At 46.5% G+C, this 15,978-nt stretch overlaps 1 protein-coding gene across 1 annotated transcript; it reads right to left on the bottom strand.

Annotated features, from left to right (window-relative positions):
- Nucleotides 1–4,810: 4,810 nt before the first annotated feature.
- Nucleotides 4,811–7,197, bottom strand: LOC149468131 (uncharacterized). The gene has a single exon (XM_089670613.1). The coding sequence runs from the start codon at nucleotides 7,166–7,168 to the stop codon at nucleotides 6,020–6,022; it is 1,149 nt and encodes a 382-aa protein (XP_089526739.1). The 5' UTR covers nucleotides 7,169–7,197; the 3' UTR covers nucleotides 4,811–6,019.
- Between the last annotated feature and the right edge of the window lie 8,781 nt (nucleotides 7,198–15,978).

Raw genomic sequence — 15,978 nt, 5'->3', positions numbered from 1 at the left:
CATATTGTCCCAATCTAGATAGGATAGAATCGATGCCGTTCACTATGGGCCTCCCTGGGGGATTATGGAGGTCCTTATGGATTTTAGGGACTAAGTAGATGACCGGTATCCTACATGTGTCAGGCACAAGAAATCTTACTTCTTTTTTATTCAGGATCTTATCCTGCATTCCTTTATTAACCAAGGATTCTAATTCTTGTTTATAGTGGGCGGTGGGATCCTTTTGTAGGATTTCATATGTAGTAGTGTCTGCCAATTGCAGATTCAATTCCTTCAAGTACTGTTCTTTAGATAGGACTACTATCCCACCTCCTTTGTCAGCTGGTCTGACCACTATGTTACTAGGGGTCATCTTTGTTACATTATAGATCCCCCTAATGTTTTATCCCTTTTTTATTAAGTATTTTACATTTTTCTACTATTGCTTCTATAGTGGGAATTGAGGGTAGAGTGCCGCTTTAGGTTGCCTCACTCCGTTATCGGAGTTTGCACCTGAGTGACCGGTATCCACCCTTATATATATTCATCCCATATATCAACCCTCGATACGATTGTTCGGTTCGAGATTTTATTCTAACCAAGATACCTAGAAGACTGTCCTCCCTCATTGTACTTCACTGTAATGGCGGTCGGCACCGCCCACCAACAATGATGATTGGGTAATCGACCAATAAATTAAGCTCCGCCGCTAGTAGGCGTATATCCTGATGAAGTCACGTGCTTGAGTGACGTAACGCGTAGATACGCCAGAGGGAGGAGCTTCCTACGATCGACGGCTTGACGTCACATCCGGCGTGGACGCCATCTTGGTGCTCCAAGTCCTGTATACAGTACACCCTTGGAGAGGTGTAAAGGCCTGCTTACTATCAGATCCGTGTAAGTAGGCTCTTGGTTGTTTTTTACTCTAATAAAAGGTTTTACACTATGTAAGCCTCTCTTGCCTCACTGGTGACCGTACTGGAGAGCCTTTATCGGAGAGACACCACGGGCAGTGCTGAGGTACTATTCCATACTAAGACCTACCGGGAGGAGTGAGTGACACCACTATTACCAACAGGATCCATCGATCAGCAGGATCATTACAAACAGCATTATAAGCTCTTTGGTCCCTGGGGGCCTGAGCAGGAAGGTGAGGGGGCACCCCAGCCTTAGAGGATTGGCACAGTGTGGCTCACATCTGCATGAAGTTTGTGTGATCCATCAAGGACACCATTCACCTTATGTTTATCCATTAAGGACATTATCCACGTCTTTGCTCACCTTCATGCATGTCACCCTTTTAGCTGTCTATTTCACTCTTTTATATATATGTCAGCCATTCTCTATATATATATGCCAGCTATCTTACTATATGGTTCATCTAATTTTGTTCATTTAGCGCCGTATTAATTGGTTTTATATTGAGTTGTTGTCTTTGGTGCTGTGGCTGTGGCACTACTAATACAGGCTGCTTTCATCATCTAATTATTTACATCTACACTTTGGCGCAGGAGGTTATCCTTTCTATTTTATTCACTTCCAAAACAAGATTGACGCAATCCGTAAGGACATTGTCAACTTGCAATCCACCTCTCCACCCAGCCTCCCGCCCTCCTTCAACCCCTCAACCGTCCCCTCCCCTGACCTCATAGCCGCACTACCCCCCACTATACCTAATGCCCCGCACATCATCACCTCCCCAACACTCCGCTCCCTCAGCCCAACTACCTCTGAGGAGGTCTCTAAGGTCTTCACTGAAGCCCTCCCTACCACCTGCCCCCTGGACCCTATCCCCTCACAGCTCCTCCATTCACCCCCCTTCCATCATTCGCTCCCTCACCCACATCTTCAATCTCTCCCTCTCCACTGGCACCTTCCCCTCCCTTCTAAAGCATGCACACATCACCCCCATACTCAAAAAACCCTCCCTTGACCCCACCAACCTTAACAACCTTAGACCCATCTCCTTGTTGCCCTTCACTTCCAAGCTCCTTGAGCGACTGGCCTACAATCGCCTAAGCGCCCACCTCACTGATAACAACCTCCTTGACCCCCTACAGTCCAGCTTCCGTCCCCTGCACTGCCACCGAAACCGCCCTACTTAAAATCACCAATGACCTGCTAACCGCCAAAGCCAATGGCCACTATTCTATCCTCCTGCTCCTCAACCTCTCCGTGGCCTTCGACACTGTTGACCACCCTCTCCTCCTTGCCAAACTGCACTCCCTTGGCATCAAGGACGCTGCTCTCTCCTGGTTCTCCTCCTACCTTTCCCAACGCTCCTTCAGCGTCACCTACAACACTGCCACCTCCCCCTCCCTACCCCAAGGCTCTGTGCTTGGACCCCTCCTCTTCTCCATCTATACCTCCTCCCTTGGCAAACTTATTCACTCCCACGGCTTCAATTACCACCTCTATGCCCACGACACCCACATTTACCTCTCCACCCCCCACCTCACCCCCTCACTCTCTGCCTGCATCGCCCACCTCCTAAACGACATATCAGACTGGATGTCGCTCCATTTCCTCAAACTTAACCTATCCAAAACCGAGCTCCTGGTCTCCCCCCCACCCCGTGCCCCTCCCATCTTCTCCATCACTACTAACAACGCCACCATCACTCCCACCCCACACGCCAAAGTCCTGGGTGTCACCCTGGACTCCCACCTCTCCTTCCTACCCCACATCCAACTGCTATCTAGATCATGCAGGCTCCACCTCTGCAACATCTCCAAGATACGCACATTCCTCACCCCAGACACCACCAAACAACTCGTACACTCCCCCATCATCTCACGCCTGGACTACTGCAACTCCCTTCTCACTGGCCTACCCAAATGAATGCTATCCCCACTCCAGTCTATCCTGAACTCAGCGGCAAGACTCATCCACCTCACTAAGCGCTCCACATCTGCCTCCCCCCTCTGCCAATCCCTTCATTGGCTCCCGATTGCCCAACGCATCAAGTTCAAGCTGCTAACCCTGACCTACAAGGCCATTCACAGCGCCGCCCCAAACTACATAACTGACCTGATACCCAAATACTACCCTACCCGTGCCCTCCTCTCCTCACAGGACCTCCTGCTCTCTAGCTCCCTGGTCTCCTCCTCCCACGCCCGATTGCAGGACTTCTCCAGAATAAGTATAAATCAGCACACATATATATATAAAATCCTCAGAAATCCCTTAAAGTCATATCAATATCCTTCCCCTGAAGTACTAATAAAACATATATTCATTGACTTAAACCCAAAAACCCACAATTATAGTGAAAAATCAAGACCCAAAGAGATTACCCAAAAATAAAAAATATAAAATATATATAAAAGAACAAAAATAAAATAAAGTCCCAATATGCAAAGAGTCCAAATAATGTGTCCAAACAAAGATCAATTTCTTGATAGGAAGACGCTTCCTACTCCACTGAAGAAGATGCAAATCAATCACAGGTGCTCTTCAAATACCTCAAAAAACAAAATCTCAACATAGTATATTACCTTTTAAATCCCAGAACTAAAGTGCCACACGTGTATCATGCAAAAAAAACACTCCAGTGTCACAGCACTCATGTGAAAAGAAAATTAATAAATATCACTGCAAACTATATATAAAGTGCATAGTTACCCTAAAACAAACAGATTCCAGCTTGTAATCAACCACATATGTACAGAGTGTCCTTAGATTGGTATCCTCTTGTTCCTCAGGACCTCACAAACAGACCAGGAATCAGTATGTGAATTATAATCATATATAAAATGTATTGTAGACACTTACATATAAAAACGATAAGATCAGCAAGACAGCATCCAACTCCTCATGCCCAGTATACGATCCCCTTTCCGTGTGTAGAGGGTCTCCCGATCACCAGGTAATTCCCCCTTGCTACTCCTATCCAGCACTATCACTTTGTAGCTCTGGGGGACACCTGAAGTGCACCGTTACTCTCCAGACCTCCAACACACAGGGATTCCAGAATCCAAAATGGCTGCCGCAGCACTTCCAGGAACGTCACGTGCCCTGGACGCGTTTCGTCTCTTCCGGACTTTGTCAACAAGGACTTTGTTTGCAGTGATATTTATTAATATTTTTTGTTTTTCACATGAGTGCTGTGACACTGGAGTGTTTTTTTTGCATGATACACGTGTGGCACTTTAGTTCTGGGATTTAAAAGGTAATATACTATGTTGAGATTTTGTTTTTTGAGGACTTCTCCAGGCCTTCCCCCATCCTCTGGAACTCTCCACCCCAATCCATCAGACTGTGGCCTACCCTCCTCTTCAGGGAAGCCTACCCCACCCTCACCTAACACCCGACCTCACCTAAGAACTAACCTCCTCCACTCCTCCCACCACTCCATCCCCCACAGCCACTTCCTCCTGTACCACCTTCCCCTCCCTCCTAGACTGTAAGCTGGAAAGAGCAGGGCCCTCAAACCCCTCGTGTATTGTATTGTCACTGTCTTGTCTCATGTTCTGTCCCCCCCGCTACTGTACAGCGCTGAGCAAACCCTTTGGCGCTATATAAATACTGTATAATAATAATCCTAACAGGAGTTCTGTCATTTTTCAGGATGTCAGGAAAAACATGTCCTCCGTCAGTAAATGTTCATGTTGTGTCAGTAATAAAAGTCACGGAGGGTTGGGAACCCTGCAAGGGGGGCAGAGATATGTGACTGCCTAGTCCAGCCTTTCTCAGCCAGGGTTCCTCCAAAGGGTTCTAGGGCTTCCTTGTCACTTCATTGGGCTGTATATGGAAGTGTCACCGACCAGCCGTTTCTGGATACACAGCTTTGTCATCATTGCACACACACACCATTTTGTTTTTCATTCAATACATTTTTATTATAATTTCACTTTTAACAAGATTGCAGAAAAAAATCAGGAAACAGTAAAATAAGGAATCCGATTGGTCAGGAAGATCCCTTGTCTGGAATGTGGGGGCGGAGTCATTATTATTGGTGTACAATACAATACACAACATGTTCCATTATTATAACAAAGTATTGTAGAAAAGATCCCAACATAGAAAATGGGGGAAAGGAGGAAATAAAGGCGGATATGAAGGGGAATCTGTGTACGGGGAACACCTTAACAATCACCACCATTTTATTCTCCAGGGCCTCTGATGTCACAGAATAGATGTTTGGGGGTTTATCTCATCTTCAGGACCAAAATCTGCATTTTCCCATGTGTGCAAAATCATGCAGAAACAGCTCTGGCAGTGAGAGGGTTAATGTGGGCTAGATGGGATCACTCTGCTGGGGGGACATTAGAGCTCCCCCTAGCTGCAGCCTGGTAATAACATTTCCCTCCATCCATTGGACATAATGGGGGATTTTTCCTGAAATACAGCAATCAATAACAGCAGCACAATACCACATTATGGCCACTAGATGGAGCCAAAGGAATCAGAGTGTGAAATAAAGTATGCCCAATATTCGTCATGGCCGGGCGAATGTCACTCACATTCCTTCTAACTTTTTTTTTTTTAACTAAACCTCTAAGTGTTTGTGAAAGCTTCCACCATAAATATACTCACCCAATGAGAGCTGATGACTCCATATTTATTACAGGTACTTCTATAGCACTGTCCATTTATACATAAATTGTTCATTCCCATCAGTCCCCGCCCCCGAGGAGCATACAATCTAAGGTCCCTAACTCACATTCATACATACACATACTAGGGGACAATATAGACAGGAGCCAATAAACCTACCAGCATGTCTTTGGCATGTGGGAAGAAACCAGAGTACCTGGAGGAGACCCACACAGGCACAGGGAGAACATGCAAACTCCAGGCAGGTGGTGCCATGGTTGGGATTCAAACCAATGACCCTAGTACTGTCAGGCAGAAGATCAGCCATGGAGTATATCTGAGGTGTATATCAGGGTGTGCTTCTTCCCCACATGAGAGCTGGGATGTCCAGCAACATTCATCTAGAAGACATTTCCCGCACTCAAGGCACTAATACACCTCCAGGGTTGTGTGGGACGCCCTGATGTACAGGAAGACGGGACTTCAGTGAGGAACATTTCCCTCACTCAGGACAGGAAAGTGGCTTCCCTCCTGTGTGACATCTCTTATGTTTGCAAAGATGGGACTTCACTGAAAAACATTTCCCACACTCAGGACAGGCATACGGCTTCTCTCCCGTGTGAGATCTCTGATGTGTGTAAAGATTGGATTTCTGTGAAAAACATTTCCCACACTCAGGACAGGCATATGGCTTCTCCCCCGTGTGAGACCTTTGATGTGCGTGAAGATTAGACTTCTCTGAAAAACATTTCCCACACTCAGGACAGGAATATGGTTTCTCCCCTGTGTGCAATCTCTGATGAATACGAAGACTGGACTTATCAGAAAAACATTTCCCACACTCAGAATAGGAAAGTGGCTTCTCCCCTGTGTGAGATCTCTGATGACTGTAAACATGGAACCTCATTGAAAAACATTTCCCGCACTCAGGGCAGGCATATGGCTTCTCCCCCGTGTGAAATCTCTGATGTCTGTAAAGACTGGACTTGTCTGAAAAACATTTCCCACACTCTGCACAGGAATATGGCTTTTCCCCTGTGTGAGATCTCTGATGTCTGTTAAGACCAGACTTCTCTGAGAAACATTTTCTACACTGAGGACAGATATAAGGTCTTTTCCCTGTGTGAGATCTTTGATGCTTAACAAGATCTGATTTTGCTACAAAACATTTCCCACAGTCAGGACAAGAAAATGGCTTCTCCCCCTTGTGAGATCTCTGATGTCTGGAAAGATTGTACTTCCGTGAAAAACATTTCCCGCACTCAGGACAGGAATGTGGCTTCTCTCCTGTGTGAGATGTTTTATGCTCATTAAGACGACATTTAAAACGGAAACATTTCCCGCACTGAGGACAGGAATACGGCTTATTTCCCATGTGAGATCTTTGATGCCTATTAAGATAGGATTTATAATGGAAACCCTTCCCGCACTCAGTACAGGAGAACCTCTTCCCTGTTGGAAGGCCGGCCCGGTCCCGCACAGTCTGAGGTTCCTCAGGATACGAGGAATCCGATGGTCCATCTACACTGGGTGGTGCCGGATGGACATTGGAGGGAGCCGGGTTTTTTCCTGGACTATACTGTGTGATGTCCTCATCTTCTACTTTCCAGTCTGCAGACAAAGTGAGACAATCCTCGGAGGTTTTCCTCATCTCCCGGCCATGGACTAAAATACAAAGACAAAGAGGATTACTAGACAGGAGCTGATTGGTTCCCCCAAACCAGGACTCCACCCACATCAGGCAGCTTGGTCTCTGAGGAGCTTACAATTCCACCATCAAGGGAACTAGGAAATGGCTCCTCTGATCTCCTACCAGGTCATTTCTTTATTCATGGACCTTAGTCAGAGAGTGAGGAAACAACCAGAACTGTCTTTTATAGGAGGGACAGTGATGAGGGGATTATAGGACGAGGGTCCCCACCCCCTCTATCACTCATCGCCATCTTCCCAACACAAGAAGTACTGCACTTCCTTATTTAGTCATGAAGAACAGCGGGGCTGAGCCCCACCAGAGGTCAGAGAGTGAGGATGGGGGGAGAACAACCAAGATGAAGACTGGACTGATCCTGAAGACCACCATCATTGGGGTATTGACTCCTCCCTCATTATCACTTTCTGTTTAAGGGTCCAAAGTTGGAGGATGTTATCACATTATTATCACCATGTAAAAGTCTGTGCTCCAATCACATCATCCGATATAAAATGTCCAGCTGGGAGGAAATGGGTGGAAAATAATTAAGGCCTAAAGTGAAGGAAATGTGTATTTGCTCCCCGGCTGATGCTGAATGTTCGCCCCTCACACAGAAATGATTGGTCTAACAATGGAATGTTCGGTGTAACACTGAGAGACAGAATACAACAACAAATTCAGCAGAAATGCGTCTAACAAATGATGACTGATCTGCATGTTCATGAGGGAAAGAAGGATTTGATCCCCTTCACAAAACATGACTTAGTACTTGGTGGCCAATCCCTTGTTGGCAATCACAGAGGTCAGACGTTTCCTGGAGTTGGCCCCCAGGTTTGCACACATCTCAGGAGGGATTTTGGCCCATTCCTCTTGGCAGATCCTCTCCAAGTCATTAAGGTTTGGTGGCTGACATTGGGCAACTCGAACTTTCAGCTCCCTCCACAGATTTTCAATCGGATGAAGGTCTGGAGACTGGCTAGGCCACTCCAGGACCTTAATGTGCTTCTTCTTGAGCCGCTCCTTTGTTGCCTTGGCCGTGTGTTTTGGGTCATTGTCATGCTGGAACACCCATCCACCACCCATTCTCAATGCACTGGCTGAGGGAAGAAGGTTCTCACCCAAGATTAGACGGTACATTGCCCCGTCCATCGTCCCTTTGATGCGGTGCAGTTGTCCTGTCTCCTTAGCAGAAACCCCCCACCCAAAGCAGAATGTTTCCACCACCATGTTTCACAGTTGGGATGGTGTTCTTGGGGTCATAGGCAGCATTCCTCCTCCTCCAAACGATGAGTTGAGTTGATGCCAAAGAGCTGGATTTTGGTCTCATCTGACCACAACACTTCCCACCAGTCCTCCTCTGCATCATTCAGATGTTCAGTGGCAGACTTCAGACGGGCTGGACATGGGCTTTCTTGAGCAGAGGGACCTTGCGGGCACTGCAGGATTTCAGTCCTTGTCAGCGTAGTGTGTTACCAATTGTTTTCTTGGTGACTGTGGTCCCAGCTGCCTGGAGATCATTGACAAGATCCTCACGTGTAGTTCTGGGATGATTCCTCACTGTTCTCATCATCATTGACACTCCACCAGGTGAGATCTTGCATAGTGCACCAGACCTAGGGAGACTGACACTTGTTTTGTGTTTCTTCCATTTGTGAATGATTGCACCAACTGTTGTCACCTTCTCACCAAGCTGCTTGGCCATAGTTTGGTAGCCCAGTCCAGCCTTGTGTAGGTCTACCATCTTGTCCCTGACATCCTTGGACAGCTCTTTGGTCTTTGCCATGGTGGAGAGTTTGGAATCTGATGGTTTGATGGCTCCTGTGGACAGGTGTCTTTTATACAGGTAACACAATGAGATTAGCAGCACTCCCTTTAAGAGACTGCTTCTAATCTCAGCTTGTTACCTGTATGAGAGACACCTGGGAGCCAGAAATCCTGCTGAATGATAGGGGATCAAATCCTTGTTTCCCTCATGAACATGCAGATCAGTCATCATTTGTTAGACGCATTTCTGCTGAATTTGTTGTTGTATTCTGTCTCTCAGTGTTACACCGAACATTCCATTGTTAGACCGATCATTTCTGTGTGAGGGGCGAACATTCCATTGTTAGACCGATCATTTCTGTGTGAGGGGCGAACATTCCATTGTTAGACCGATCATTTCTGTGTGAGGGGCGAACATTCCATTGTTAGACCGATCGTTTCTGTGTGAGGGGCGAACATTCCATTGTTAGAGCGATCGTTTCTGTGTGAGGGGCGAACATTCCATTGTTAGACCGATCGTTTCTGTGTGAGGGGCGAACATTCCATTGTTAGAGCGATCGTTTCTGTGTGAGGGGCGAACATTCCATTGTTAGACCGATCGTTTCTGTGTGAGGGGCGAACATTCCATTGTTAGACCGATCGTTTCTGTGTGAGGGGCGAACATTCCATTGTTAGAGCGATCGTTTCTGTGCGAGGGGCGAACATTCCATTGTTAGACCGATCGTTTCTGTGTGAGGGGCGAACATTCCATTGTTAGACCGATCGTTTCTGTGTGAGGGGCGAACATTCCATTGTTAGACCGATCGTTTCTGTGTGAGGGGCGAACATTCACCATCAGAGGGGAGCAAATACATATTCCCTTCACTGTATGTAATGTACAACTTATCATACGGGATACAAAAGTTAGGACTAAACAGTATTAGTTTTCTTCTATATTCATCTGGTGATCTAGCCAGTAAATTTGTTTTATAAAAACTCTGCAGTAGAATGTATCAGTTCCAGGGATGAGGCAGACCATTTATCACTGACAGGGGGCTTACAATGAGCAGCTTTTATTTATTCATGTAAAACTTTTATCCCAAAAGAAAAAACCTGTTTGATGAAACTGATTATGAAGTGTGATCTGGAGTTTGGCTTCAATTAGTTACTGTTTTTATATCTGCTAGTACATCTAACACTCCCCTCCCCCCAGACTGACCATGCTGCTGCCTCCACAGCGGGGGGGGGGGGGGCGCTCTAATACAGAAGGCATGTTACTGGCCAGATTACCAGGTGAAAACAGGAGAAAAAGCCAAAGAAAAGGAATGCAGCCGCCACCTCATACTGTCCAGTGATAGCAGTGACATCTACTGGCCACAGTGAGACATCACAAGACAACCTAAACTTAGGGAGAAACCAAGTGAAGAACTATACAATCAGCCTGAGCCAAGTACAGCCCAGCCACAAACTAAACCCACATAGTACCTCTATTCAGGACAAGGGGGCCACACTAATAAATAGTGTAAGGATCACATCAAATTGGTGTTTAGTAATCAGAGATCACTTACAGTGGTTGTAACCCTCAGACATGGAATATGAACAAACATATCCCTCTACAGTGTGTACTTGTCTCACTCCAGAGCAATAAGAGTCATTTCTGTCTGCTGTCTCCTTCCTCTGTGATCAGCATGAATCACTTCTGACAAGTCTTCCTGACACCAAGAGAAGAAATGTGAAAGGGGAGCAGCTCCAGCACACAGCCTGTGATTGACAGCCTCAGCTCTGTTCCTGTGTGCTGTGTGAAAGGGTGTGTACCTTCCCTCCAATCATCTTTCAGAGCTCACCTCACTGAACTCTGCAGAATGTGACTTTAGCTCTCTGTCTCTTTTTTTCTGACTTCTCAGGCAAACTGTATACATTCTGGGCTTTGAACAGTTGTAGAGAAGAGATTGCTTCAGATAAAAAGGTGCAACATATGTAGGATTTTTTTTATCTCTGTGTATCACCTGAGGCCAGTCACTTCTCTGGGTATATGGAGGGTTTACAACCACTTTAAATGTCTACTGTAGACAAGTTGCAGAGATCCCACACCGCTGCCTCCCATCTCCTGAGACTGCACTCAGTGACTTGGGTCTGAGACACTACAGACATATCCCTCCACCCAGCACAGCCAGCAGACAACAGAGCAAGGAACCCTGGGAGAAATGTTCTGTCAGAGATCCTGTTAGCCCCATGATAAGGGGTAGAAGACCCAATACACATGTCCCAGGTCAATCCACACCTATTGTGAACACCAACATTTTGCTGCCAGCTGATCCCCAGAACCTCCATAAATCCAGTCTAGAGACATCAATTGTGTCTGCAGCACAGAGAAGGAAGATTATCCGAGAGAAATCCAGGAATACAGGAGGGGGAACACAGCTCAGGAAAGTGACCAGGGGATTACAGGCTGATATCACCCAGTCCCCGCCCTACTCTGGACCAATCAGTGAGCAGTATGGGTGGAGGAATGGATTTAGTGTTCATGACCCACCTGTGCTGATCTCTGTAGGAGTGTCCTCCTCTATAAATGTCCCCGTTATTCCATCCTCCTCCATAGACTGCTGATCATCCCTCACATACGCCTCTTCTTCTTCAACCTCAAATTCTCTCAGGTTTCCACTCTGAATATATAATAAAAATGCCATCAATGGTAACAATGCAGATAATGTACAGATCCTAATGATACTATCAGTGATTGTTCCTCATCTACCTGATGATGGTGAGGGATGGTGTGACCTTCCTGTGTGGAATCCCGGGAATACAGAGGACGGGGACATCTCTCTGGTGGGTTCCCATGACTGGATCCATCTGTAGGAAACACACACACTGACTGAATCCATTGTTTCTATGTGTTTATCAGATGATGGGGGATCTAGGTGGATCCTCCGTACTGCTCTCTCCTTTACAATAAAGTCTCCTCTTACCCGGTGATGTGAGGGGCGGCTGATTGTCCATCATGACGTCCTTGTAGAGATCCTTGTGTCCTTCTAAATACTCCCACTCCTCCATGGAGAAATAGACAGTGACACCCTGACACCTTATAGGAACCTGACACACACAATGATACAGTCACCATCCAGACACATCCCTTGTCTGTTACTGGAGAATGTCCCAGAATTCCCGGCACCGCTCACCTCTCCTGTCAGCAGCTCCATCATCTTCTTGGTGACTTCTAGAATCTTCTGCATGTTGTGTCTCTCAGGGTTTAGGGAGTCACATGGAGGCACTGTGATGGTTATATGATCACCTGACTTCAGAAGCGGAAATCTCTGTATTGAGGGACCAATAGGAATATCATGTTAGACTCCCAGAATCCTCCTCACCTCTCCGGTCAGGTCTGTGTGATGTCATGTGACCTCCCAGAATCCTCCTCACCTCTCCGGTCAGGTCTGTGTGTAGGAATCGTGCACACAGAGACTGAGGCGGTCCTCCGTTTTGTTAAGAATTTTCTATGTTATACCATTTCTAACTCCCAAAGCAGGCTACCCCCTCCATCTTGTAGATCTCTCATCCCCCTCCCGTGCTGTGGGGTGACATGTGGCCTGAGTGATGAGAAGGGTCACTGAACTTCAAAAGACCTTCCAAGGGGTTGTAAACACAGACTTACTTTTAAAAACTCACTTTACATATAAGTTGATATGTTCACGTAGGACATAACTACCTAAACATGGAGCCTATATTCAGAAGGCTCAGATTGAGGCCATTCTCCTGGTATGTGACACCCCTTAGGTGACCTACACAGAAAAGCAGAAAAGTATATCTCTTGAACCATTTAAGTGCATATTTCATGTTTCATCTCTAACCATTCCGCAGATGCGGCTGAGTATTAATATACTAGTGACCAGGCCGGCAAATGTACCTAGGAAAAGTTATGAGCCAAAATATAAGCTTGGAGAGATTCTGCTTGTAACTTAGGTCTCCACCCAACACCCCTCCCCAAAAGGAGACCATTGGTTACTACTCCAAAGAGACACCCTGCTGGGATTTGCTAGAAAAAGGCTGTTATGCTTGGAGTGTGGATGAGAGAAGAGAAGATTCTCCTGCTTTTAACATCGAGACTAGCAGTAGAGCCAAGAAATTGGCTCATGAGACTTGAAGCTGCATAACCCAAGGCTTTTTGGCTAGTACTCATCTACCTAAACTTCTGTTATCTCTTTGCTGTGTTATTGCTCTCTATATATTTATATATATATTGGTTACATCTTTTTTCTGTAAATATTTTTATTGCACCCTTTTGACCTTTTAGTAATAAAACTTACTTTCTGAAAGTGTTGAACTGTTTCTAAAGCTCTTTAATGCGACTTAAGAATTCCTGCCGCTGAAGAGCGCTACTGTGTGTGTTTAACCCTCTGTATAACCTGTCTGCAGTGACAGTGGTATACAGATGATTATTTCAACCACCCTAGTGTTATTGCTGATATTGCCGAGTTTCCTCTTTCTCTGTACAAAAAGTAGGTGGTGGCAATGTGAAGGGTTAATTGCGTAATTAACCTGACCCAGTAACAATCGTGCTCAAGATGCCGGTACATAGATTTGTGGTCCAGTTAGCTGGAAAATCAATGTGCAGGGTGCAGCTGGGCGTGGCATTGTTACGCACCTGACATCGCGGTTTTAGATTGGCTAGTCCTTTGGTCACGAGTCTGGTGAGAGGGGCAGAGATTTGATATCGCAATCGTCACACTGTGTATTATTAATAGACATAAGAGTGCTGTCATGTGACCTCCCAGAATCCTCCTCACCTCTCCGGTCAGGTCTGTGTTTTTTTTAATACAGATCAAAGTGATGTCATGTGACCTCCTAGAATCCTCATCTCTCCGGTCAGGTCTGTGTTTTATTAATAGAGATGAGAGTGATGTCATGTGACTTCCCAGAATCCTCCTCACCTCTCCGGTCAGGTCTGTGTTTTATTAATAGAAATGTGAGTGATGTCATGTGACTTCCCAGAATCCTCCTCACCTCTCCAGTCAGGCCTGTGTTTTATTAAAAAAGTTGAGTGATGTCATGTGACCTCCCAGAATCCTCCTCACCTCTCCGGTCAGGTCTGTGTTTTATTAATAGAGATGAGAATGATGTCATGTGACCTCCCAGAATCCTCCTCACCTCTCCGGTCAGCAGGTAGATGATCTCCAGGGTGAGGTTTAGTATCTTCTCAGTCATGTGACTCTGGTCCTCCTCCATCCTCATTGGTGCCATCATGTGATCTATACAGGTCTCCTTGTAGACGGATAACTTTGGGAAATGAAAGTAAGAATGATTTGGATGGTATAGGTCACACAATAATAGGATGTGGATGTGAGGGGGGAATAGGAGGGTTGCTGGACATTGAAGAACTACTCCCCCCATGGGAAGACAGTAGTCTGGACTGTTTAGCATTTGCTACATTTTGGAGGTCCCAGGACCCTCTTGTCCTGCCAGATCAGAAATCCCCTTTTCTCTGTTGGGTTTGTTTGGTCTCTGAACTGGTTTTGATGAGTATTAGATCTGCAGACAAGGAATGATAATTATGATCCTTCCTATGACTTGTTTGCTCTGAGGCAGTGCTGTGAGGTCAATGTCGGCTCATCATGATGTCCAGGAAGGGAACTTGATGACTTTTAGCCAGAGTTGCTGCCTAATCAGGACAATTGGCAGAACTCCGGCTGCAAGGCTCCAATCTGTGGCAGCCTGCTGACTGACAGGAGTGATGTCACTGTCACTCTCTGCAGCAAGAGAAGGGATTGGATGGGATAGCAGGAGGATGGTGCTGGTTGAGTAGAGAGCTGTGAGGAAGGAGCCTGTTCTCTTCCCTCCAATAACAGCCCAGTGTGGGTAGAAGGAGGACAGCAGGGGGGAGGGGTTTGGTTACTAAGTATACTGTGATATCCAGGACATTGTACAGAGTGGTGGGGGGTTCCTGGGGCTCTGAATTCCAGCACCGGGCACTGCCAGAGCCTGTGTCATGGGAGGTATTGGAGTGTCTCCTGAAGATGTCTAGCACTGACCCCTGACTACCTTTTAGTCAATAATGCACCAACAGACCTCCTCTAAGAACAAGTGTCCACCAAGGGGTGAAGGATTGTCCTTCTGCATTCCATTTGGTATCTTGGAATACATTATTTGACCAGTGAGATGGTAAGAAGGTGAAGGTTGTCTTCCTTTCCTGGTAGGAGTTCTGTAAGGAGGTCTGGAAAGTAAGTGCAGGTAAGAGGACAATAAGAGACCAAGAGCCCCCCTCCCTACCTCAGTGTCCCCCTGAGCCTGACAAACTTCCCTTTCCTCAGAGCCCTGCTCCCTGCCAACCCTATCAAAGACCCAGATACCTTCAGCTACTCTACCCCCTCAAAACCCTTGAACTCCACTGCCCCCTAAGGGCCCCCAAAGTCTCTCATCCTCAGTAACCTCTGAGAGACCCCTCAGCTCCACTACTTCCCTCAGACCCCTCAGTATTTTCCTCCCCCTGACACCAATGATGGAACATATTCTTCATGGCCGGCTGGGGAATGTTTCCTTCCTCCTGAGCAGCAATGTAAGGGGCTCTATGCTCCATACTCCTGACCCCGGCACTCCATCATTGTGTTGGCTGCATAGTGTAATGATTGCCCATTGGCTGCCTGTGTAGTGTCATCATTGCCCTTTGTAGGCCATGTATGGTCAGGATGGTCCTTGTCTTGTCTATTTATTGTCAGTGCTGTTTGTTTAGAGGACCATATTACTAGAATTTATCTCCACAATGAGGAGAATGTTCCGGCCCCGGAAGTGGGGGAATGTTCTGCCCCTGAAGGGGTTCATCTGGGTTCCCACACTATATATGTGTGTATCATCATCTGCTGGAGATAAAAGACGTCACAGTGACTATGGAGGAAGAGGATGGACATGACTATGGAGGAAGAGGACGGAAGTGACTATGGAGGAAGAGGATGGACATGACTATGGAGGAAGAGGACGGACATGACTATGGAGGGAGAGGACGGACGTGACTATGGAGGAAGAGGACGGACGTGACTATG

This window comes from Staurois parvus, unplaced genomic scaffold (genome assembly GCF_062004578.1).
Source record: "Staurois parvus isolate SC_StPar_1 unplaced genomic scaffold, SC_StPar_1.0 ptg000092l, whole genome shotgun sequence".
Taxonomy (NCBI): Eukaryota; Metazoa; Chordata; class Amphibia; order Anura; family Ranidae; genus Staurois; species Staurois parvus.
This window is presented reverse-complemented; position numbering and strand designations above follow the sequence as displayed.

Coding starts and splice junctions, on each gene's coding strand:
- LOC149468131 (XM_089670613.1), bottom strand. CDS start 7,168: ATGAGGAAAACCTCCGAGGATTGTCTCACTTTGTCTGCAGACTGGAAA.